This window comes from Lissotriton vulgaris, chromosome 6 (genome assembly GCF_964263255.1).
Source record: "Lissotriton vulgaris chromosome 6, aLisVul1.2, whole genome shotgun sequence".
Lineage (NCBI taxonomy): Eukaryota > Metazoa > Chordata > Amphibia > Caudata > Salamandridae > Lissotriton > Lissotriton vulgaris.
In genome coordinates, this window is record NC_141694.1 from 1,788,926,147 (window position 1) to 1,788,952,790 (window position 26,644).

The 26,644-nt window shown below is 49.5% G+C and overlaps 1 protein-coding gene across 3 annotated transcripts in view; it reads right to left on the reverse strand.

Moving 5' to 3' along the window:
• Positions 1–26,644, reverse strand: part of ESCO2 (establishment of sister chromatid cohesion N-acetyltransferase 2) — a 224,337-nt gene that overhangs the window by 127,102 nt on the left and 70,591 nt on the right. For all 3 annotated transcript variants that reach the window (XM_086928046.1, XM_086928047.1, XM_086928048.1), the window contains exon 3: positions 23,896–24,862. In XM_086928046.1, the coding sequence (XP_086784172.1) occupies positions 23,896–24,862 (967 nt within the window). The remainder of the gene's footprint in view (positions 1–23,895; positions 24,863–26,644) is intronic.

The following is a 26,644-nucleotide window of genomic DNA, read 5'->3' on the forward strand; positions in this document are numbered from 1 at the left end:
AGATACAGATTTGGGCCTGTGGGGGACTGACCCATTCAGACAAGGCATCAACCCTGGTTTACAGAGGCAGGGCAGAGAAGGATTGACTTCTTAGCATTTCCAGCGCTGTATGGGAGTTTTGAGAGCTAGTCCTTGGAAGGAGATCTTCTAACATAACCCATGAAACAGTAGAATGTTAAAACCTTTTTGATTGTATGTAACACAGACCAATGAAAAGTGCTTGTTAATTGATTGTATGTAACACAGACCAATGAAAAGTGCTTGTTAATAACAGAAACTCGAGCTAGCGCTTGTGTGTGAAGAAAAATCTATCAGAACCTTAGAAGCTCAACCCGAAGTGATGGTTAAAGTTTTTTTTTTTTGACTAAAGAAAGATAAGTAATAATGACATGTGAAAATATGTGATGTATTGAAGTCTCATAAAAAGTCATCAAACCCACAAAGTATTATTTTTATAAAGCAGCTCGTATTTTTCCACAAAGTTTGGTGTAGTGTCATTTTTGAGTGGAATTGCATTAAGTTACTGCTGGGTGGTGTGCAAACTTTGCACTTGTGCTTCTGGAGACTGACTGTCTTACCCTAGGCCAGGCTACCCTAGGTGACCTGACATCTCTAGGTCCAACACAGCCAAATAAGGAATGCTGTAGTGCATATGTTGTTTGAGCGAATCACCAACTCCAAAAACCCTTGCCTACTACAGTAATTTGTGAAGTTCCATGTAAAAAAAAATACCTGTCTACATGCTTTAAAAAAGTGTAGTTGGGGCGTGGCCAAGATGGCGGGCTGAGAGGACGCACTTGCCGAGAGCTCCCGAGCCCCTGGAAACCCTGCACCGCTTACATCCGCTGATCCCCCCCGGATCGAGCGGTAACCACACCTGGTGACCCCCGTGGTGGTGTAGAGCAGTCGGCGAGCCACAGGTGTTCCGCCACGGTGGTGATTCCGCCCGGATACCGACTGAGACGGAGCCCGCTGATCGACTTGTGGGAAGCCCGAGAGCCGCGAGACCTTCAGGCTTGGGGTCCCGGCGGCGTGCTCCAGCGACTGCGAGTTGCCTGCCGGAGTACCTGCTCTGCAGCGACCGAGTGGGTGCCGAGGCGGCCTTCGCCGGCAGAGCGGAGCCGAGCGTAGACAGGCGACGGAGGCGTAGCCGGCCTACGACTACTACGCAAGACCAGGGCTCGAGAACGCCTGCTCCACGTGGCTGCTCCGGCCCACCCCTGGCCATGGCGGAGTAGAGTCGCGCCTCCGGAGTATTTGCACATCCAGGCGAGCCGGCCCTAGTTGCCTCTCGCCCTGCAGGCCTGCCCTTCGACTGTGTGTGCCGCATTTGGATCCGTGACGAAGGTAGGCCTCGTTCCCTGGGCGTTGGCTCCACTGACTGTAATGGGCGGCCATTTTGGAAACCTTGGACCGGCCGCTCCTGCCTTGATCGGGGCCTCTGCGCAGCAGTGCTTCCTGATCGTCGACTGAGTGCCCGGCCGGCTTCCGCTGCTCGGCTGCCCGGACCTTGGGCGCCTCTTCACCAAGCTGCGGCCTTCGGCGACTCCCGCCCCGCCAAGATGTCGAATGCCAGGGGTCAGAGGAGAGGCGACCGTACTTTGCCGGACATGTTGGGACGTGGTGTCCTGCGCAGCGGGGGGAGCCAGGCCGACCCGAGCTCCCCGGCCCATTTCAGAGGCGCTGACGGCGGAGAGCCCCCAGTGACTCGATCGTTCCTGGAGTCGCTGTTTAGCTCCTTGAGGGAGGACTTTCAGACTTTGAAGCAAGAGGTGGCCAGAGAGGTCCGGGAAGTCCGGAGAGAAGTGGACTCCCTGGGGGAGCGAGTTAACACTGTGGAGGAGGCTGGTCATTCCAGAGATGAAGAGATCACCCACCTGCAGCAGGAGGTCTTGCGGCTGCGGGAGCAACAGATTGAGCTACAGGCCCATGCCGAAGACCTCGAAAACCGATCCAGGCGGAACAATATTAGGGTCCGGGGCGTCCCGTCCAACGAGGAGGGTGACGACGTGACCGCCTACCTGGAGGCCCTCTTCCGCGCAATCTTGGGGGAGTCAGAGGACTTTCAAGTCCGTATCGACAGGGCGCACAGGGTGGGCCGCCCTCGCAGAGCCTCGGCGCCCCCCCGGACATTTTGGCCTTTCTGCCGGACTTCCCCCTGAAGGAGCGGATTCTCCGCGAGGCGCGGAGGCAGCAGCCTTTCCGCTTCAGAGATCACCCGGTGGCTCTCTATCAAGACTTATCCACGGTCACGCTGCAGAAGAGGAAATCTTTTAAAATTGCCACGGACTTCCTTCGGGAGCATGAAACGCAGTATTCTTGGGGGCACCCCTTCCGCTTGATCTTCCGGTGGAACGGGACATTGCACCAGCTCCGGTCCCTCCAGGATGTCTGCGCAGTATTGGGAATCACGGCTTCGGATGCAGACACCCCGGCGCCGCGCCGCAGGCGAAGCACTCGAGACGGCTGGCAGCAGATCGGGGAGAGGCGCTCCCCACCACTGGAGCGGCCTGACTCGCCCACGATTCGGGCGGACATGTCGAGCGCTATCCAGGAGGCCTCCAGAGCAACGGCGAACAGTGATGTGGCCTTGACGGCCTGAACTTACTCCGGGGGGAGTCTACATTAGCCTTTCATCACTGCAGGTGCGAGGGTTCAGGGGGTAGGGGGGGCGGGGGTGCTGGTGGTGGTGGCTGGACATCCACTCAATTGACTTTCCACGGCCTTGTTCGATAAGGACCGGACTGGGACAATGACTTTTTTGAATGGCTTGAGAAGCGGGGGGTGGGAAGGGGAGTTGCAGGGGAATGTTTCGAGTTGGGGGGTTTGTTGGGGGGACGGGAGTTGGGGGCAGTGTGGAGCTGGGCGTGCGAAGTTCCGGGGGAAGGGGGGGTCCACTTAGTTGGGGGGGTTTTGGGGTTCGGGGACTGTACTGTGCCATAGGGATGTTTGCTCTCGCTGTGTGCTGCGGTTTTTTGTGGTGGCCTCTGTGTTTCGCCCGCTGGGCCTTGCCCACCTTCATGTGCGTTTCTGGGGTCCCCCTCCTTGATGGCTCTTAAAGTTGTTACTCTGAATGTGAAGGGGCTGAATAACCCGGTTAAAAGGCGGGCCGTCCTGTCTCTGTTGGAGAACTCTCAGGCTGACATATGCCTACTGCAGGAGACCCATCTGCTGGCCAAGGATTGTCCCAGAATGCGTACCCCCAAATTCCCCACGCAGCTCTTTTCCTCCAGTGCTTCTAAAACGGCAGGTGTGGCGCTCTTGTTCTCTAAGGGGTTCAGAGGGGAGGTTTTGCAGAAGGTAGCGGAACAGAAGGGGAGGCTTCTGGCATATAGGATCAAGGTGGGGGGCTTGGTGATGACAGTAGGCTCTATATACGGCCCCAATGACCACCAGGACCAATTTTTGCACAGGGCATTGGAAGACGTGGCATCCACCTCTGACAGGCACATAGTGATAGGGGGAGATTTGAATTTGGTCTTTGATGCGGCTCTGGACAGGTCTGTGCAACGGCGCCACCAGTTGGGAGAGCTTTCGGGCTCGGTTCGTACCCGACTGGAGGAGCTCGATATGCACGATATGTGGCGCCGCCTCCACCCCGCGACCCGCGCGTATTCCTATTTCTCTCATGCGCACAAGTCCTACGCGAGACATGCGCACAAGTCCTACGCGAGACTGGATCATCTCCTAGTGTCGGGCCCGATGTTCGCACTAGCCTCGACTGCCGACATGGGGGTCCTCTCTCCGACCATGCGCCGGTGGAAGGTACCTTCAGTCTACCCCCGGTGGCTCGTCCGAGAGGGGTCTGGCGTCTCCGGGACACGCTGCTGCACAGGCGATCGACGGTGCAACAGATCCGCGCGGCCATAACGGACTTCCAGCGGGTAAACGACAACGACGACACCTCCCGCGCGACGCAATGGGCTGCCCTGAAGGCTGTGCTCCGGGGCGAATTTATCGCTATCTCCTCGGCGGAGAACAAGGACCGCCAGCTCAAGAGGGACGAGCTTACTCGGCAGGTGCGGGAGCTGGAACAGGTACATCACAGAACGGGCGCCCCCAGAGTCTGAGGCAACTGAAGGCCGCCAGGAAACTCTTGTCTGCTCTTGACACAGACCGGGCGGAGTACGCGGTGCTTCGCTTGAAGCACAAGTATTACACCGGTGGAGACAGGTGCGGCCGTCTCTTGGCGCACAAGCTCAGGGTGCAACATCAGCAGCACCGGGTGAAAGAGCTGGTTACTCCTACCGGAGGGTCAGTCACGGAGGACGAGCAGATCGCGGACGTTTTCCGTAACTTCTACGCTGATCTCTACACTGGCGAGGCCCCCTCCGCCCGGGCGGAGGCGGACTATCTGGAATCGGTGTCGCTCCCGTCGTTGACGCCGGATCAGGCCCAGTATCTGGAGCGGGAGATTCGGATCGAGGAGGTGGTTACGGCGATCTCCCGGCTTAAGACGGGTAAAGCCCCAGGACCGGATGGCTTCATCCCTCTTTTCTATAAGACCTTCTGTCAGGAACTTGCGCCTCTGTTGACACGCCTCTTCAATACGTTTTCGGAACCGGGTGCCATCCCTCCCGAATTTCTCCAGGCCACGGTCTCCGTGATCCCGAAACCGGGCAAGGACCGGACTGCCTGCGGGTCCTACCGCCCTATCTCGCTACTGAACACGGACCTGAAGGTTTTCACTAGCATACTGGCAGCACGTCTGGCACTTCATCTCCCGGGCATGGTCGACTCGGATCAGGCCGGCTTCGTGCCAGGCAGGCAGACAGTGGACAACACGAAGAGGGTGACTCATATTCTTGAGAAGGCCTCCAGGATTCCTGGGGAACGCATGCTCCTCTCCATAGACGCGGAAAAGGCGTTTGACAGGGTGCATTGGCCCTATCTAGAGAAGGTCCTGGGCAAGTTTGGGGTCGGCGAGAAGTTCCGGCACCTGATTTTCAACTGCTACCGGTTTCCGTCCGCGGTGGTCCGGGTAAATGGGGGCAGCTCCCGACACTTTCCGATAGAACGTGGTACGCGACAGGGATGCCCACTGTCCCCTCTGCTCTTCGCTCTTTATATGGAACCGTTTGCTCAAAGGGTCCGACAGAACCCCGATATCACAGGGGTCAAGATGGGGGAGTTTCACCATGCGCTTAGCCTCTACGCGGATGACGTCATTTTGACGCTCGATGACCCACGGAGGTCCCTGCCTGCATGTATTGCGGAACTGGACCTCTTTGCCGCGGTCGCGGGCTTCAAGGTGAACCTCGGGAAGTCTGCTGCCCTCGATATCTCGCTGACTAGCGCCACCAGAGCTGACCTGCAGAGGCTTTTCCCTTTGAGCTGGTCGGGGGACCGATTTCCGTATCTGGGGATCCTCTTGGCACCCTCACTCCCCGCGATGGTCACGGCCAATTACACGGCTCTGAGTACGAAAATCAGAGAGGAATTGGCCCGGTGGGATAAGGGCACGTTATCGCTGCTGGGCAGGGTGGCCGCAGTGAAGATGACCCTTCTACCTCAGGTGGTCTACCTGTTTAGGGCGCTCCCGCTACAGCCCCCCAAAGGATGGCTCGCGGAGACTCAATCGGCCATCGCACGTTTTCTGTGGCAAGGCCATAGGCCTCGGATCAAACGGACCATAGCTACGCTGGCGCCTGAGTCTGGAGGACTAGGGATACCAGACTTGCAGAAATATTTCCGGGCCGCCCAATTGCGCTATTTGGTGGAGTGGATCCGGTGGGAGTCGGATAAACACTGGCTGTTTCAGGACCAGGCGGTAGCAGGCAGAACGCTACAGGAGGTGCCTTTCCTGAGATGGGCCCATCGGCCCCCTAACCTTTACGCCTCCTTTGTGACGCCGGTCCCGCTTCGGGTGTGGGACTCAGTGACTACTAGGCATGAACTCACTACCTTTCCCTCTCCCTTCACGCCGCTAATTGGCAATCCGGACTTTGGCCCGGGTATGGAGCCTGGCGCCTACGATCACTGGCGGGCGGCCCGCTGCCACACCTTGTATCATATATATGGCCCAGAGGGTGTCGTCCCCTTCCAGGACCTACGTCGGGATTATGGCCTCCCCGAGACGGAGCGCATGCGGTATATGCAGGCGCGCCACTGGGCGCTACAACCTCAAGTGCGCGCAACGGCAGACCGGGAGATCACGGGGTACGAGCGCTGGCTAATCACTCGCACGTCGGACGCTAAGCTTATCTCCGATTTGTACAAGATGCTGCAGCCCCCCCCCTTTCATATCCATAACCCGGGTAGGGAGCGCTGGGAGCGGGAGCTTGGTCAAGTGCTGAGTCATACTGAATGGGACCACATCTCCTACCGGGCGCGCCACTCTGCCTATCACACGGGGACGTGCTGGCGTAACTGTGGTCAGAATGGCACGCTCACTCATATCTTGTGGGACTGCCCCCTTTTGGCCTCTTACTGGGAGGAGGTCCTCAATGAGGTTGACAAATGTTTTGGGATAGAGTTGCCCCGATTCCCTGCCTACGTCCTATTGGGATTGCCGAATGGATTGATGTACCCTCTCAGATCTAAAAGGGGTAGACAAATAGCGATAGCTTTGGGGTCAGCTGTACAAAACATACTCATACACTGGCGCTCCACCACGCTCCCCACTGTTGTCGGCTGGCTGCACAGATTGTGGCATGTCCTTGGCATGGAGAAGCTGTCCTTAGTGGTGGCAGGGGACGTAGATGTTTTGAGGAGCTGTGGGCGCCTTTCCATACTCTGTTGTACTCTGAATTCAAAGAAATCACCTGCCCTAGGTATCTCAGACTGTTGCGGCTGACACCGCCGCCGGACCCGCCTGTTTGATTGGTCTAAGCCGGCATCTGGTAGCGGGGGCAAACAATAGGTTGCTGAGAGGGGAGAGCGAGTGGTTGATGGCACAGTACAGGGGGTGGGGACGGGGTGTGGGAGTTGGGGGGGGTTGTTGACTGGGTAGGAAATGGGGCAGGATTGTTTTCCCCACCCTTTTTTCTTTCTCCTTTTTTCCCTTTCCTTCCCTTCCCCCCCTTTTTTTGTCTTCACCCACAGGTGCGCGAGCTGTGTTTCCAAGCATGATGGTGCCGATGTGGCGATAGAATTGCTTTGATGTATCTAATGTACCGTACGCACTGAGTATGAGGGCACCTGTGGTTTTCTTTTTCATGTATTTTGTTGTTTCCTTCCTTACCCTGCTTCAATAAAATACTTTAAACCTAAAAAAGTGTAATAACAATGTATCCTTTAACCCCTTCGATGCGGCCGCGATTCCCCTGGTGTGCTGTAAACAGCACGAACAGGGGCGGGCCGTGACGAACCCCAGCCGTCATCAGCACACGAGCACCGTAGTGCATGACGGCTGGGGTTCGTCATGAGCATGGAAGGGGTTAAAATGCGTTGTCTTTAACAACCGATTTTCACAATAAGTAGGTCAGGCTTATCGATTTTGTCATAAAACTTCATTATAAACGGATCAAACCTATGAACTCTGTCATGACTTTTCCTGAAGTACGAATGAAGCCTTTCACCTTTATGCCTGGCTTTACACTTTACCAAACACTGGTCTATTCAAATGCACATAAACTGCTAACCAGCATGCATACAGTTAAAACATTACAAATAGGTAGAAAAATACAACTAGCAAAACAATATACAACCCTTCTCAACAGGGCCTAATAAGAATCATCACTGTAAAACCCCGAAGGTTTGTCAGAATAGATGGCCAACGTCCCTTGCCTCCTACGGCAATCTGTGAGATTCCATGTATCAAAATATCCATCTGTATGCTTTAGCTTAGAGTTATAACAATCCACACCTAAATGCCCATCAATTTTAACATACACTTTTCGCTATAAATATGTCAGACCTAGAGCCTTCATCATAATACTTCGTAATAAACAAAGCTCTGCAAGTCTGAATTGGCTATGGGGACAAGGTAAATGCCTGGTTGGTGCACTGGAAATTTTTTGTCTAATGCCATAGCTCTGGTCTGCTAATTATGAACCTGTGAGAAACTGGGTTGTTGGTTGAGAGGGGGTGACCCGTGTTCAAGCAATAGCCATCATACCGTCATGGTGAACCACAAATTCACTAAATTAACCTGTGTTTAACCCTCTGGTAGCTTAACTTACATGTAATGTCTTAAGTATCTATGCAAAAAGAACTATTGATCGACAGAATGCAGAACAATGTCAAACATTCACCCCAGTACTGAGATCTGGGCCTAAATCCATCGTTTTTTTGCTCACCATGCCATTCCAGTTTGGACCCAGCCATATGCAAATCAGTCTTGACCCTGCGCCCAATTGGAACAGCCCAGCCGTACTGCCAGGCCAGGTCCTCCCTGGACTGGAAACAAGCATCCTAGGACCGGATTCGGGGTTTTACCCCTCTTCAGCCAGGATTGCTTGATTCCAGTGGCATGGAGAGCACGGGACTCGCGCCTGAGCATACCGGTCCCACTCGGGGTGACAAATGCAAAAAGAACTATTAATGGACAGAATGCAGAACAATGTCATACATTCACCCCAGCACAGAGATCTGGGCCTAAATCCATCGTTTTTTTTGCTCACCAAGCCATTCCAGTTTGGACCCAGCCATATGCAAATCAGTCTTGACCCTGCGCCCAATGGGAACAGTCCAGCCCGAACTGGGGTGACATGGTGAGCAAAAGAATGATGGATTTAACCCTGATCTCTTGAATGGGGGTGAATGTTTTGATTTGCTCTGCATTCCGCCCATCAATTGTGTGTCTTTTGCTTTCTAGCCCTAAGTGCGCTAGGTATGCTCTGACATGGGCCCTGGACTCACTGTGGCACTGGAATCAAGCTATCCTAGCTGAAGAGGGGTGAAATCCCGAAACCGGTCCTATGATGCTTGTTTCCGGTCCAGGGAAGACCTGGCTTAGCAGTTCGGGCTGGAGTGTTCCCATGAGGCACAGGGTCAAGACTGATTTGCATATAGCCAGGTCTAAACTGCGGTGGCATGGTGAGCAAAAGAATGATGGATTCAACCCAGATCTCTTGACTGGCCGTGAATGTTTTGATTTGCTCTGCATTCCGTCCATCAATTATGTGTCTTAAGTATTTATGCAGCAGAGTAAAAGCAATAAAGTGAAAACACAAAAGAAAACTCCCACGCCAATTGAGAAAATTAAAGTTAATTTTAATAAATTAATTGGTATCTAACAAAAAAAGTCTAATCAATAGTCAGAGAAATACAATTTAAAAAATATCAGCTTAAGTGCCTAAAAGCAGAGAGCCACTCGCAGCTATCAAATTGTGCGAGACTGGGTCAAAGTCACAAGTTCAGGCCGACCGCAATGGAGTGTGGATCAAATATAGCAGGCCTGCAGGTCTAGTGTCTTAAATAATCTACTCAACTTAACTGTAGTGCTCGACCATACACTGTTTTCAAATTATGTGATGCCATGCAAATATTTTTATTCACTGAGCCGCCATTACCTTCCTTATCCCATATGATAGCACTTTTAAATATGTAAGTTCAGCATGTGTACTGTACAAAAAAAACTTATTTTGATTTAATAGATTACACTTTTGTTCCGTACAGAATACAAATGTAGCTGCATATAGGATACACATGACCCCTGACTTGCCTCTAAGTTCATTAACAGCATTACCATCAGGGCGGGGGCAAGAATGTTTCTCATATCATGTTTAAAAACTACAAATTTTAATAAATATGTAACTAAAGCATGAGTGGCAGCACACTCATTTCCAAATCAGCACATTTTCCATTGAACTAGCCACAAACTTTGCAAGTGACGTGCAGTTTTACTGATGTTTGGAAAACAAGATTTCGCAAATATTTGACATTTGCACATCACTAAGTAAATTGTTCTGATTTGTTTTGCTCTTATTTAAATCGTTGATAGCATCACACTTCTGAATTACAAAAACGAGTGGGCTTTCGTAATTCCGGATATATTTTGAAATAGTTGTAGAATTTATTTACAAACTACTTAAATGCTGTGTGTTAGCAGGAAAACCGAACATCCTACAGCTTTAACCCCTTCCATGCTAATGACGAACCCCAGCCGTCATGCACTACGGTGCTCGTGTGCCGATGACGGCTGGGGTTCGTCACGGCCCGCCCCTGTTCGTGTTGTTTACAGCACACCAGGGGAATCGCGGCCGCATGGAAGGGGTTAACAATTGTCAGACAGCTCACTTTACAAAATCCTCCAACTGCACTAAGTGAAATAAAAGTAAACACCATTTTCCAGAACAAGATAAGCATCAATTTGTAAAAATAAAATGCCATTTGATCTCAATCCTTGAACAAACAGATGTGTCAAGTAAAGATTTAAAGGCATATTTACTGCTCATTCACTTTCTGAATGACCAGAACACAGCCGCGGTCCGCACATGTAAAACAGTGGTGGGGATCTCCAGGGATGATGCAGAGGGAAAATTAAATAAATAATTAATTTGCCCTCTGCATCGTCCCTTGAAATCCCCCTCCTCGCCGCCCCACCTGCACAGACCGCGGCTGCTGTACCTTTCCAGTCAAGTTCACCCGCGAGAATAAACCAGTAGGTCTTAAAAATAGTTCGACCTGATAAAAGCCATAGCGAGTGGGTGAGTAGATTTTTTGAGGCCTGTACAGGGACCAGGTTAGTTCCACTTAAAGTTACCTTCAAAAGTCCAGCTCATGAGAAGGAGCAGGGAGAGCATCGCAAATGGTCGCCGAAGAAACGCAAAGAGCAGACGGTGCATTGCAAACGGTCATCGCTGCAAAGAACTTTTGAGGCGGCGCGGAAAGTCGTTGCTGGAGCTTAGCAATGGCGTTCTCCCAGGGCTGTTGATGCTATAGCGCGAAGTGTAGATCTTGGGCTGCTAGGTGCTGCTGGCAGTTGCTGTGGCACGAAGAGTCTGGTTCACCGGAGCTTCACGTCTGCAGTTAGACTGAGTGCTTGTTTTGATTGAGACAATGACTGTTTAATAGGAAGTTTGTTGGGAATATGGTGAAAAGGTTTTTTTCTCCTCGGCCCATTTCTTGATCGTTGCATGAACTCTAAACACTGTACTCTTGTAGATAATTGTAAAATACCATCTTTTACATATCTTTTTTTTCCTTCTTTTTATTGGGTTTTTATATTCATACATCCAACAGTAATGGCATCATCATACATATATCACTACACAGTTGGTCATGTCTGCAGTCTAAAAGATACATAGCTTTAGAGTTTAGATTACAGCTTATCAGCGTCCTTCAACGTGACAACATAAAGGTAAGAGGCGATTGTTCATATGGCAATTCAACATGCATAGTTCACATTTCCAGCATTTATAGAAATTACAGCAGGTCCCCATCTCACCCCGCAAACATGGTAGAATGACCCATGTCAACACGCGATCCCCAGGGTGCTCCAGTGCATGGTGTTGCCTACTTGAGCGTGCTAAAAGTCTTGTGGGGGAGCCAATAGGTAACATGTCAATGGGGCCCATATGTCATTAGGACGTGATGCGCTCGGCAGCAGTTCAGCATATATGGTCAGACCCTCCTGGCAATGAACTAAGTCATCAATCCACTCCTTAAATTTGGGCACCCGCCCTCTACCCCAGTGGCAGGCTACGCTCTTAGCCATAAGTAGCGCAAAAGAGACATATTTAAGATGCACCGTTGGCAGCGGTTTGACGTAGCCCAATAGAGCCATAAGTGGGGTAGGCTCAACTTGTGAATTTACAATCTCTGTCAGGGCTGCAAACACTTCCCCCCCCCAATATTTGTTCACCCTCGGGCATTCCCAAGCCAGATACAGAAAATCCGCTTCGGGGGGCCTTACATCTGTCAGACCTGTCTGATTCTCGTAGATGGTATCTTTGCAGCCTGGCTGGGGTGTAATAAATTCTATGTAGGAATTTATAGTGTATATCTCTTACATATCTGGGAGCAGTGAGTGCCCTTTGTGCCATGTGATATGAGGTGTCGATTATCTGTGTAATCTATAATGTCCGCTTGTTGCTACTTTTTGATTGAGTTAGCCAATAGGTTTAGGGTGAACTCTTTGATTCCCATGTTGTCTTTTACAAGACCGATCTATTTCTTTTAATGGAATATGTTTCAGATGGCAGCAGCAAACTTAGTAATCCATGGAAATGTTATTACCTGTTGTCCTATGGTAAGTACACGCCTGGTCGACATTGGGTAAATATTAATTTTGTAATGAAAGACTTTTTTGGCAAACTATTTTCTGTAATTTTATACAATTTTTTGACCAAACCTAACTGACCTGTGTTCTTTTCTGTTTGGTGATTCTAGGTGTGGTGCAAAATGGGTGTCTGCCAGGCCCTCTGGCCCTGGTAAATTTGCCTTAAGGCAGGGTGGCAATGAAACATGCTGGCCTCTCAAAATGGAGGAGCAGAACAGGAGTTTGCGTTTTTATCCATGTGCCAGGGTCTGGACGATTACATTTATGAATGGCACAGCTCCCTGTAGACATTTTTAATTTGTTGTTGAGCGTATGTGTACCCTTTATGTCTTTCAGAAGGCTTGTCTCTAATGTCAATAAATAGGATGTTTTCTGCAGGTTAATTTTTACTATCCCCAGGGTTTGATGAAGACACTGACATGGGTCACATCATTGTTTTTGGCATATTTTTTGAGTGCCCATCCTGCAAGGAGGAGCTGCTCCAATTAGGAGAAATAGGAGCTCTTGCAGGATTGTCACGTAATGTCTCAATTTTATCCAATCCTTTTCTTTGTCTTTACAGGTGTCTACCGCCATTGACCCTTCCTTAAACATATTTTCATGTGTCTTTACAGGTGTCCCCCCTCACTGTTAACTAACAGGGAAGAGTTAGGAGAGTCTATGTAATGAACCAGATTTAATCAAACCTTTTCCTTTGTCTTTACAGAAGCCCTTCCCCGCTGACATTCTATAACCATCTTTTCCCTCTACTGGCTACTCTGAGACGGCAAGCAATCTAAAGCAGAGTACGACGTGCCTGCAGTTGGACCCTATCAAGCATTTAACCGATAAGGCGCGGTTTCCATTGCGATTGCGAGTCTGACGGAATACTATACGAAGCCCACACACTTAATACCTCGTGGTGGGTTTGTTCTGAAAATGGCCACCTTAGATGATGTGTTGAAGGCATTGTTGCTCGTACAACGTGGGTTAGCAGATTTAAAGGCTGAGATAGCAGCATTCACTTGGCACAGTGTCAATCAAGGAATCAGTTTCAGGGAAGGGGCGATTCCCAAGTGTGGTTCACAAAACAGGAGCAGGTCAAGATACTCAATAAAGTGGCACAATGGCAACAACTACGATCATTTCACTACATCTAACTCCTCAACCTGCCAACTGGACCGTTTTCATGGCATATAGCTAATGTTTAAATCTTTCTTAAAGGTGGAATTGCATTGCTCTTGTAGACCAAACTCCTTTCCTAATTCTCAGTCTAGAGTTGTGCTTTTGATTGCTTATTTAGCAAGATACAGCTGCTTGGGCTGTCCCTTTAGTGAGGCAAGATAACTCTGTGGTATTTCTGGGACAGATGTTTACCCAAATGTGACAGGCGGAAACATTCTTTCAGCAGACAAGGAGCTATTTAAATTACAGTATGAGAGTCATGTCTGTTTATTAGCAGAAACATCTGGCTTGAGGAAGAGCAAGGGGCTCTGTTTTATCCAAAGCTAAATGATCATTTAAAAGGGTGTCTTAACCAAAATTGATCGCGAACCCAAAACGTGTGCAGATTAAATTAATCTCACACAAGCCTGATATGAATACTCTGTTGTACAGCGCTAGTAAGTCACAAAGTTTCTGGGCATTAGGGTGAAAGAACCTGCAAAATTTAGAGAGCTTTTGTAAAGAGACAGATTGTTAAGGCCTCTTTGAAATGTCTTAGCACAGAGATAAGTCGCAGCTTATAGTGTAGATGGCTCAACATGGAGAACAGAGAAGCTCTTCTCTTAGGTTAAGAATGAGATAGGTATTGCTAGCATACATGTACAAATTCTTACTTTTGTTTTGGACAAGGTTTGCAGAAGGACCAATATAAATAGTGAAGAGGTAGCAGGATAGTGCAGATCTTGAGGTACCCCCCTGATCAATAGCAATAGGTAAAAACCCTTCAAAAAGTGAAAGAAACTGACACGGAGCATCTAGAAAGGTTCAGAACCAAGCTTGAAACACCAGAGCCTCTCAGTGATGCAACCAATTGGCATGAACAACAGAATGAAATGCAGCTGATACGTCTTACACAATCAGTGTACACACCCTGGCAGAAGGGGAGCGGACACTTGTGCATGTGCTCAAAAGAAGACTGCACTCATGATCACATTAATCTCCCAAAACAACGCACTTGCCCTACATAGTGCGAACGTGCAGGCCATCCAAAAATGTATGTGCATCAGAAATCTTGTTCATCCGGAATCTTCAAAAATAAAGAAGTCATTGCTGATAGTTGAATAGTAATGGAAGATTCACGTGGTCAAAAGCAACCTAGTGCGGGAAGTAAAGTGTATAAAAGTGCATCTTTTTGGTATTTTCCCACTGGTTCCGTTTTTGTGTTCGAGGCACAAGATATTTAGACTTGATTGCTAGTCTGGCCTCACAAGGAAGTGGTCCGATATTACAAATATAGGCAGCTTTATTTCCAAATTGCTATGATTGACAGTGCAAGAAAGCAGCTAGTATGCTAGTTCTTTGCTCAGGTGTTGAGGGTGCGAAAATACGTGACGCAATAGCTTGGGATAAACTTATTACAGACATGTTGGAGAAAAATACATTTGTTGCTACATAAATGTAGTTTCACCTTTAATTTGTCACTATTTATTGGACCATGAAGGTGGAAATAGATTCAGTGTACGTATACCAAGGACGTAACACATTACTGCAGAAGAAGGATTTGTGCTGTATAAGGTTGTTGGCCCCTACCTTAAGAGCATCCAGGAGCATCTTAAGTGTCCCCGGTCTTCTGGTCTAGGAAAGATGAGATTTCTTATACGGGATGGGTGGGTGGTGGGGGAAAGGGAAGGATAACATTTCAAACATGGTCCTCAGAGTGGACTTATACAGTGAGTTAGTAAGTAGCCTTTGGGAGGGTACAGTGTACCCTGACCACTAAGAGGAATAGCAAGACAGGGGTCCTAGAGTGCTCCGCTTTGGTGTGGGTATCCAGGGAAATACATTGACTGATTGTTGTGGTACTTTCCTCCTAAGAATGCTACTGCTGTCAAATGGTTTGGTTTCTGGATTCTGCAGCCCGGTGCCAATTCTGTCTGCCGTGCAGGTAGCTTTTTCTGCTTACTTGAGAATGAGGAAGCCATATGAGTCCACTCCTTTGGTGCTGACTATAGAAGGGTGATCTCAAATGGTGTCTGGAGCCTAGTTACTGGTGTCACAGTGCTGCTAAGGGTTGAACTCTCCCAAGGGCAGGGTTTACTCCAAGGGTCAGGTGTGTATATGAATATATATGAACCAGCCTAAGAAACTATTAGATGACTGCTTGCAAGCCAAGTGGGACTTGACCAGGGTACTAAAGGACATTTGCTTGTGTGTGAGAGGACAGCATCCGGTCACAAACTAGCATACCTAAGCATTCACAGCCCCATGAAGTATTCTTGGGTCTCGGTTATCTGATAAAGCTGCCTTATCTCTCTTTTGTGGCTGAACAGATAGCTGAAACCACAGGCAAAGTTGGCCACATAAACTGAGTAGTCATTGTTTGGATAGTTGTCTTCAAGGATTAATATGCAGACAAACTAGTGATCAGCCTCGCTGTTAGCTTTCCTTGGCTGGAAAGGATATCCCAATGGATAGTATTGGGGTGGTGGAAATAAAACATGGAAAAGAGACAGAGTTCTTGAGAAGGTGTACAACTAGCATCAACCATGCGAAGGTCAAGAGCCTGTCTCGATTTAACAATTTGAAAATAAAAACTCCCAAAGGGTGGGCTACAGCTTTCGTCTCCAAAAGTTAGTCATACTGTGATGGTCCTTCACAGTCATGAGTGAGCTGGTCACGTTGAATAACAGATGGAATGAGGGTCACAATTGGAGACAAAGGAAGAAAAAGGAAAAGCTCCACTGGTAACCTGCTAACACCTGTGGTATTCTTAGAAATTATTAATCCATCTTACAACACAGGACACACAGCTGTATCAGTCACCATAGGCTACCATCTTGAGCAATGGAAGCTCCATTTTTTGGTGCAGCACGCATTTCTGATCCATCATCTACTTTTCTTTTCCAGAGCAATGCAGCTAACTGATCATAGTAGTATACATTCAGTCATAAGTCTATTCCTATCATTTGCACTGGCTTCCAATCAGTCCAGGATCGCTGTTCAGACCAGAAATCTATTTCTGGCCTATCACCCTTCTTTTTGGCAGCGTCTTAACAACCTGCAAATCTTCACAGATCTGCAACTTTGCATCTAGTAAGGTACTAAACTTGCTGTGTTCTGGTGCATATAGTTCCTCCATGTTGGCTTCATCCTTTTGGAACTTCAGTCACATTTTGCTTTTGTGCCACAACAGAGTTTCAGATTATCACTCAAAATTCTGGACTTTACATCTTCAGTACCATAACTTTGCTTGGACTTCAGTTACTGTCCTCTGGCAATACAAAACTTCAAAGAGTTTACATTCACTATATTTAAAAAAATGCAGATATTTCACGGAGGGCCAAGGACCAACACACTTTCAGCAACAGCATTTGCCCCGCAGTGATTGCATGTTTTTTTTAAAATTTAAAACCTGGTGCCCCTGTGCTCCCACTGCGCTTCCCACCTTGCCCATGGGCATTTTGCCACCTCCAACTGCAGTGATGTTTAATTAGGCATCGAATGCCCATCAGCAAAATAAACGCAGCACAAAGTCTGCATATCATTAAAAAACTAACATACGGGGGCGTGGCCAGGATGGCGACCGGGACGGACGTTGCCGTGTGAGGCTCCGGGCTTAATTCCCCCGTCCTGACCACTTAGTAGCCCTTACCCCCCAAAGCAGCCCCCAGAAAGCGAGCGCTTAACGCCCGGGGCTCCGAGGGTCGATCCCCGCTGTCTCCTGGGGCCAACGGAGTCCCGCAGCAGCTCTAAGCAGACTTTCCTTACCGGCGGCGTCCCGACCCGCCATTTTTCTGGACGAGGCAGGCGGCTGCCGCCAGAAGCAACTGTGCTTCCAGACTGCGGAGGAGGCAGGACCCCGGTGTGCGGCAAGTCGAGGGGCACCGCTGAGCTGCGGCACGAAGCCCGGTCACCCAGAGATCGCCCACCACCACGGAGAGTGACAGTGAGCGAGGGGCACCATCGCCGGATCGCCGCGAAACTCGAGCCCCTGGCTTTGGGGCCTGGAACCGGGGCCCGCTCCGGAGCAGTGATCTTCCCCGCACCAACGAAGTTCTGGCGGCCCGGTGGGCGACACAGATCTGGCAACAGCACGGAGCGCGGCAGCGACCGGCGCCGATGACCCGATGAGTGCGGGCTGATCCGGGTCGGGGGTCGCTCCTGGCTGCCTGCTTTGCGAAACTCGAGCCCCCGGCTTGTAGGCCTAGTGCTGCGGCCGCGGAGGGTCATGCCGAAGACAGAGGGCACTTGGCTGCTGCGACGACTGCGGGGGAGACAATGTGATCCGGTGCCCCCTTCCAACAGGGGCTGCAGCCTGGGGAGTGAGCCTGTGGACAGAATTAGAGAAGCTGCGCCGGGGCCCGAGGCTGGAGCCAGAGGCATTGGAGGTGCTACCCCGAGGGTGAAGTGTGGAGGGCCCGAGGTTTTGGGAGGAACCGGCTGAACGTCCTGTGGCTGGTGTATGAGACACCGCTCAACGCTGCGCTGCGGACCCTGGCCCGGGGCGCCTGCACAGTGAAGCGAGGGGGGCGGCCCATATCCGCTCTTAAGGTCCAGTCCTGTGGGCCGGACTCACCCACAGCTGCTGCTGAGACACCATATTGGCTCTGCTCCCACTGCAGTGGGAAAGGTTTGAGGCCCCCCACAGACTATATTTCCGGGCACCATGGCTACGGGACAACGCAGAACAGGGCGAACGATACCGGACATGTTGGGGAAAAGCGCCCCCAAAGGAGACAAAAGCCCTGTATCCTCGGTGACACCGAAGACCGCCACAGGACCGGATGATGAAGGCGCCCCCATCACCAAATCCTTCCTGGAGACTCTCTTTAACACCTTAAGGGAATACTTCCAGACACTGAAACAGAATATGGCCGGAGAGTTCAGAGAGCTGCGCAGGGACGTGGATGGCCTGGGGGAGCGGGTGGCCGCGGTGGAGGAAGCCGACCTGTCCAGAGGCGAAGAGATAGAGCAACTGCAGCAGGAGGTGGTGTGCCTCAAAGAGCAGCAGGTAGACTTACAAGCACACGCAGAAGACCTTGAAAATCGGTCTCGAAGAAATAATATAAGGGTCCGGGGTGTGCCACTCAAAACGGAAGGGACGGATGTCACTCTCTTCTTGCAGGGCCTATTCAGGGACATTTTAGGAGAAAGTGAAGATTTTGTCATACGCATTGACAGGGCGCACAGGGTAGGCCTAGCGCGCTGAGCGGCTGCTCCCCCACCGTTCCTCCCAGAGTTTCCATTGAAAGAGAGTATATTGCAAGAGGCCCGTAAGAAGCAACCCCTCCTCTACCAAAGCCACCCTGTTACACTGTTCCAGGATCTTTCAGCCATTAACCTGCAAAAGAGAAAGACTTTCAAACCGGTCACCACCTTCATGCGGGAAAAGGCGTTCCTTACTCGTGGGGCCATCCATTTAGGATAATCTTCAAATGGAATGGGGCCTTGCAGCAGCTCCGATCCTTACAGGATACATGCGCAATCTTGGGAATCACTCTTGACGAGAACTCCGAGAGAGACGATTTCGCCCAGGTCTTCACCACGAACTTCTGACGATGGCTGGCAGCGAGTCAAGCGCCGAAATAGACCCAAGCGGTCCCTGAAACCGGATCCTCAACTGAACGCGCAGGAACAGGCAGCAGCCATCCAAGAAGTATCCAGGGACACAGCAACATCGGAATGATCCCATGAGTTCTGCACAGTGCCTTGGAGCATCGGTCTTGGCTGAAACTGTGTAGGGGGGTTCATCTGCTTCAGGACTAGCAGGTCAGGGGGGGGAAACGGGGGGAGCCGACTGGGGTTACCGCTGCCACACACTCCTCCATGTGAAGACTCTGTGGGCCTGAACTGAGTCTGGATAGGCCCAGGACTATGATGAAGTTGGGGTTCCAGTTGATGTTGGGGGTGGGGGAGGGGGGGTGGGTGTCAGTTGGTGCGGGGATGTTTGGGGGGGGGGGCGCTGTTGGGACAGGGGACCGGGAGTGGGGTTGCGGGAGGGACCCAGTGTGCCGGGGAGTTTTGTGGGACTGACATGCTCTCCGAGTCGATATCAGCTCCACCAGGGGGATTGTACTTCCATAGCTTGTGGATTGCTTGATTTTCTATGATGGAGTCTAGTTTGAAGGTATTAACCCTTAATGTGTAAGGCTTGAATAACCCGATTAAACGGAGGGCTGTGATCTCATACCTGGAGAACTCCGGGGCCGACATATGTTTACTGCAAGAAACCCATCTCTTACCTAAAGACTGGCATAGGATGCGCTCGCGCGCTTTCCCCCAGCAGTTTTTTTCCTCGCTCCCAACAAAGAAGGCGGGGTGGCTATTTTGGTCTCCAAGCGCTTCCGCGGCAGCGTGGGGGACAAGATGGGGAAGATTAAAGGCAGGCTGTTAGCACACAGCTTCTTATTGGGAGGCCAACGCTTCACAATTGTCACACTATACGCCCCGAACTCAGGACAGGAAGCCTTTTTAAAAAGTGCCATTTCCGAGTCCCTTCATTCCCCTACCTCTCTTCTGCTCTTTGGGGGGAGACCTCAACCTAGTGATGGACACAAACATGGACAGATCGGGTCATCGATACGGGGACACTGGTGCCATAACTGCCGTTAGTAAGGATTGGTTACGCGAAAGGGACCTAGTGGATCTATGGAGAGCTGCTCATCCCAACACATCACATTTCACGTTTTATTCCCACGTCCATCGCATATATGCCAGGCTAGACCACTACTTCGGTTCTTCTGGACTGCTCGCCATTCTCAGAGACGTAAGCATTGTCACAGCGATACTACAGGTTCCCAAGTCCACCCGCCCCCTCTGGGGCGTGGCGGCTGCGTGAGACCCTCTTACAGAGGCCGGAGGTCACCAAGCAACTACACACCTGCCTCACTGACTCCCTGGCTATTAATGATACCCCCGGGACATCTGTGTCCGCCCTTTGGGGGGCCTTGAAAGCAGTGGCTTGCGGCGAGCTCATTGCAATTGCAGCGGCGGAAGCCAAGGACCGCAAAGCGAAAAGGGATGACCTCACGGCTCAGGTCTCTGAAATCGAGAGGGTCCATAGCCGTACCGGTGCTCCGCGGGTCTGGAGACAACCAAAGGTCGCCAGAGCCCAATTAGCCAGTCTAGCTACGGACCGAGCGGAATTCGCCGCTCTAAGCCTCCGTCACTCCTATGATGTTGGGGGGAACAAAACCACAAGCCTCAAGGATGACTCTGGTCTAGATATCTCCGGTAAGACCCAGATCGTGGAGGCATTCAGGACGTTCTATGCTACTCTATATAAGGCTGACTCTGTCTCGTCAGAGGATGTTCATACCTACTTGGAATCGGCAGACGTCACGGAGTTATCTCGGGATAGTGCGGATTCCCTAGACGCCCCTATCCGCTTGGATGAAGTACTTGCTGCTATCTCTTGCCTCCACCCTCTTAAATCCCCAGGGCCTGACGGCTTTTCGGACGGGTTCTATAAAACCTTCAGCCAGCTGTTAGCTCCGGTTCTCACCCGGCTCTTCAACTCCTTTGAGGGCCCGAGCTCCATCCCCCCAGATATGCTAGCAGCCGAGATAGTAGTGCTGCCCAAACCGGGTAAAAAACCCACATGCTGCTCCGCGTTCCGGCCTATATCCCTACTTAACCTGGACTTGAAGATCTTTACGGGGATCCTAGTTGCGCGTCTTGGTCCATGTCTGCCCGGGATCTTGGAGCCTGATCAATCAGGCTTTGTTCGAAAACGCCAATGCAGCGATAATACTAAACGAATACTTCATTTGATTGATAAGGCCCATTTCCAGAACTCGGACTCTGTGCTGCTGGCTAACGACGCGGAGAAAGCGGTCGACCGGGTAGACTGGACTTACCTTCAACAAGTCCTGCGGCGCTTTCGGATAGGAGATCGATTTCAGGCCTGGATAGCGAGCTGCTACCACCGCCCTCAGGCTCGTGTCCGCATAGGTGGTCTACGCTCGGACCCTTTTGAGATTCAACGAGGCATGAGGCAGGGGTGCCCTCTTTCGCCCCTTCTGTTTGCCCTATATGTAGAGCCCCTTGCGCAAAAGATCCGTGACAACCCTGCCATCCAAGGCATGACCTTTGGCCGGGATCCCCATGTGATCGGCCTCTACGCCGATGACATCATAGCTGCTCTGGATCGCCCGGACCGCTCTGTCCCCGCCTTTCTGACAGAGTTGGAATCCTTTGGAGTTGTCTCCGGTTTCAAAATCAATAAGGGGAAATCCCTCATACTACCTTTGGGCAGAAAAGCCCAGCCACAGGCACCTCCACCTGCTTATGGGGGAGGATTATCATCAACCACGCACCTCCCATACTTGGGTATTACACTTACCGCATCCACGGAGTCTACGCTGACTCAACTACGCGGCCCTCTCCTCCCAAATCCGGTCCGATCTTGCACGCTGGGCCAAACAGCCCCTCTCCCTGCTGGGACGTGTTGCAGCGGTGAAAATCAGCTCTGCCTAAAATTCTATACATTTTCCAGACCTTCCCGGTGCTCCCCCGGCTGGCACCATCGCGAACCTACAGGCTGCCTTCCATCATTTCATCTGGGAGGGCAAGCGGGCGCGCCTACATAAACAACTAGCATATAGGAACACGGACGAGGGGGGTCTTGGTGTCCCCAACCTTTTACAATACTTCCAAGCTGCACAACTTTGATATCTGATAGAGGCAAGACAGCAGGCTAAAAGCGATGGGAGGCAGAACTGGGGAGGGCCCTATCACCCAAGGAATGGAGTTCTGTCTATTATAGAGCCGCCCACACCACTCGCAACACCGCATCCAGGGAGGCGGCGACGAAGTTGGCCATGTATTGGCACCCCACCCCAGTCCGGCTCAATAAAGGTAACTCCACACGTAGCGCGCTATGCTGGAGGGGCTGCGGGGAAAAGGGCACCTTAACTCACCTCCTCTGGGAATGCCGTGAAGTCCAGGTATACTGGAAGACAGTCCTAGACGACATGGATTCCACATTTGATACTGAAACCTTCTGGGTGATTGCATCATCTACTACACAAATGTAGCTATGTTTGTTTCACATGTTCGGCACACTGGGTGGGGTGGGAACAGGGAGGGGGGTTGGGGGATTGGGTGGGAGTTTTGGTTGGGGCTTTTCCTCCTACGATTTCATTGCCTTACTACAGGGGACATCTGCAATCCAGGCACAAACCTTTGTTATACCAAATACAACTGGCCATCTATTTGCCCAATGGACACTGTATACCTATCTGTTTTGATTGCCTTTTATGCCTCCCTCGCAATGTAGTGCCTATTGTTGCTCTTGAAATCAATAAAACAAATTTGAAATTAAAAAACTAACATACAAGCATTAACCGTGATACTTAGAAACACTGATTCTCCTTGGTGAGGGCTTTATTGTATTCATGGATGCATATCCTCTTCCAGACAGTCCAGCAGACAACAAGTGTCCATTGCAGTGGCTTACAATGTCTTGCTAGACAGACAACGAGCACCATCTTTTGTTCAGGGGAGACCACTTGTCATGCTCTTAACCTTTGTTAAGTTGCTACATTTTGCAGGTCACATGAGCAGTGCGACATGGTTAGATCCAGTGGGGGGGAGAACAGGGAACTCCCATGAAGTTGTTTTTTTATAGAAACTAGGTGCACAGCTACACTATCCTAGGTAGGAAAGGGAGAGAAAGAGCAGCACAGAGACATGCAGAGGGCACAGGAACCTATAATAATGGATGGTCAAACCCCTCATACACATGCAGGCCTGTCACAAATAAAGTCTCCAACAAGTGAGGTGATTGAGGTCTTCCAATCATGAAAGATTGCACATATTTACAACTCAGTGCTAATAGGCAGCATCCTCGACCTGGGTACAAGCAAGAAGCACCTGTAGAAATCTGTTGCCAACAATCAATTTGTGTAATAGCCTGGTCCTTCAGATATGAGCTATGGAACTCTGCTGGAAGTCAGGGCAATATCACCTACGGTCATGGAGAAAAACGGAGGATAAATGAGCTAATCTCCAGAGCACCAAAACATTGTGAAATCAGAAACAGGGAGGCACAAACACTGCAGCCAGGACTTTCAACCCCATTTACTCTTGTCAGTGCAAACACCAAATGGGGCTCACTCTTCTAAAAACAAATTCTGAACACCAATTAATCCCCTAAAATAGCTTAATATGATGTGCCAGCTCAAGTGAGTAATGTATAATCATCCTGCAGGGAACATCTATAATCATAGCAATGTGAACTCAAGACTTTCATGGCAATAAGATTGATAAGTAGAATAACACAATACTAACCCCAGAACTAAAGGCATCCTGAGATAAGTCAGTTTGTAGTGTACAATAAATAGTGAAAACAATGCATCACCAGCAAAATATAATTGAATTACAGCAAATAGTGTCTCTTCCTAACTCAGCAGGGGGAGTTTCTGAAAATCCCAACCACAAGGAAGGGGCAAATCGTAATTTCAGATTGTAACATATTAAAATTCAATTTCCTCACAGCATTCACCTTCAAAACAAGGATCAAGAAATCATTACAAAACAATATAATCTATTGATGCACTTCCAGATAAATATTTTCTACTTACTGTGTTTGCTTCAGCAGGAAGGGCTGCAGAGACCAGAGTTTCTGCCGTTAAAGAAAATCTGGGCAAAGTATTTCCACTCTTCAGAAGGGTCCGCTTTCTGGACACTAAGTTGTTGATTACTCCTGCAGTTAAGTCCTCCCCATTCTTTAAGTCTGCCTTCCCGTTCTCTTCTGGTGGTACAGGCAAAACCTGCTGCAAGACCTCGCCTATCTCAAATCCAGCAGAGCACACTACAGACTCCTTTGCCATTTTTTTCTGCTGGTCACTTTTGATGACAGGCTTGGAAACTGCTGGAATGGACTTCAAATGCAAGGCCTGCTTCCTCAGAGTAGCCTGGGGCTTCCTCCCTGTTGAAAAGAACGCTGCTCCCAAAATTAGTTTAGGTCTAGGTTTTGCTGTAAGGCTCAAGACTTTAAAAGGAACACCAGTTTTAGCTTTAGATATCTGCCTGATTTCATCCTGAGGTTGGGCCGGTGGTACTTCCAATTTTGTCTTCTTTGAATTGTGAGGCAAAGCTTTAACCCGCTTGGACGCCATACGAAGAGTTGAGCGTGGACTCCTCAGAAACACATCTGGATTTTCGGGGACATTTTCATTCCGAACCAGAGGTTTACTTTCATGCAGTACCTTCCTTTCTAGGGGTGTAAGGTACATCTTGTCTTTGCTGTAGAATGATACAGTAGGTACATTAGGTTTAAATGGAGATCGCACATTTGGAGATTTAAGCGGAGATGTTCTAGACACTGCTGTGGCCCCCAGTACTGGAGATTTTAGTCCATCAACAGGCAAACTTGATTTAACTAGTAAATCACAATGGTTCTCCTTATCAGCTCGGTGAATATTAAGGGCCCGTCTTGCCCTAGGCTGAACAAGACGAGTTTCATTGTTTTTTAATGCTACTGGTGAAGTTGTCCAATCTATATCGATGGCCAATTTCTTTATTGGGTTTCCAGAAGTATACTGTGCACTAGAAAGAATAAAGATTATCAAAGTGGTTTAATCACAGGTTATCTATATACAGTTTCAATTTTAACCATATTGCCATCTCAGTTAAAGAAGTATTAGCCTATCAGGGCGAGCAAATGCAGTTTTGTGTCAATTTTATAATGTTACTGAAAAGACAAGCACATGGAAAACTGCAATTTAAAATAATAAAAGACAAGGAAAACGGCACAATTAGGAAGCAAAATATGAAGTATTTAGCCCATAGTCAAGAAGAAAAGGGTACTAAATATCTCATAAAACCACTGGAAAGTCAAAGAATTAGAGAGAATAAATATCAGGAAGCAAACTTGCTTGAAAAACGCAAATGTCTAGCATAGACTTGAGTACCGCAGACCTGAGTAATATAAGAAGAGGAATTGTAAGCTCAACATTTAAGGGACCATTTAAGCCTGCAAATCCTGCTCCACAAGTCCTGCAAGGCTTCATAGTCTATGGAGGACAGATTGTATTCCAAAGAAAAGGGCTCACTGCTTTCACAGTCTTAGCGCTGTATTCAGTGTAATCAAATAACCAATTTAAGCAACAGCTATGCATATTGTATAGCTCTTTAAAAATGTTATATCAATGGTTGTTTTAAGAATTCCTATGGCCAAGGTGATTGTGTCACATACAATTCATCCCATCCAAAAATAGAGAAATCAGTGAATGTGAAATAGAACAAGCAGAGGTAGTGGCATCACCACAATCTAGGCTGTTTTCTAGTTTTATTTGACCTACTTAAGAACAGTTGAAAAAAAATCATATAATTAAAGCATTATTAGGTAATGACGAGCTCTTATACATGTAAATTCCACAGTGTGGGGTGTACTAGATATTTTCTTCAACGTAATTACCTCATCTATCCATTCCACTGGATCTAAAGTTTACTTATGATATAGTATTTTAATAGTGAACACAAGGAGATGATGGACGGAGCACTGAAACTTTTCAGACACTTCCATCATCATTCTTTAGCTCACTTCGCCACCTCAGTTCAGACCCAGCTATATGCAAATCAGTCTTGACCCTGTGACTCATGGGAACAGTCCAGCACGAAGTGAGCGAAATAATGATGAGGTATTTAACCTAGATCTGTGACTGGGGGTGAGTGTTTAAGATGTTTCAGCACCCCGTCCATTATCTCCTTGTGTTTGCTTTGTTCGCCCTAAGTTGGCAGGGTATGCCCAGACATGGGTTCCTTGCTCACTTTGCCACTGGATTCAAGCTAGCCGGGCTGAAAAGGGCTGTTAGCCTGAAACCAGCCCCAGGATGCTGGTTTCCGGTTCAGGGAACACATGGCTTGGCAAGAGTGTAAGGAAAGCCACCAACTGTTAGCCGTTTAGGAATATTATAGCCAAAGTGACTGCTGAGGCCACAATAATGCCCGTGAGAGGGAACAAGGAAGGGGCTGAAACACGAAGAGAAAATGGGAGACCAAGAGAGGCGGTAGGCAGCAGTAGCGAGGGAGATGGGAAATGAAGATGGGAAAGACGCCGAGAAGGTCAGAAACCTTGGATTTCTATTGGACAAAAAACTCTCCTGCACGGCGCAGGTTAATCAAGTCACCTCTGCCTGTTTTCATACGATGAAGGTACTTAGAAAGATCTTGCCCTACATCCCACCCACCTTAAAAAAGACTTATTGCCGCCCTGGTAATGTCTCGGGTTGATTATTGCAACGCTCTCTATCTTGGTACGGGAAAAAAGCAAATGATTAAGCTGCAGGCTATCCAGAACGCGGCCGCCAGGGTTCTTTTGAGCCTGCC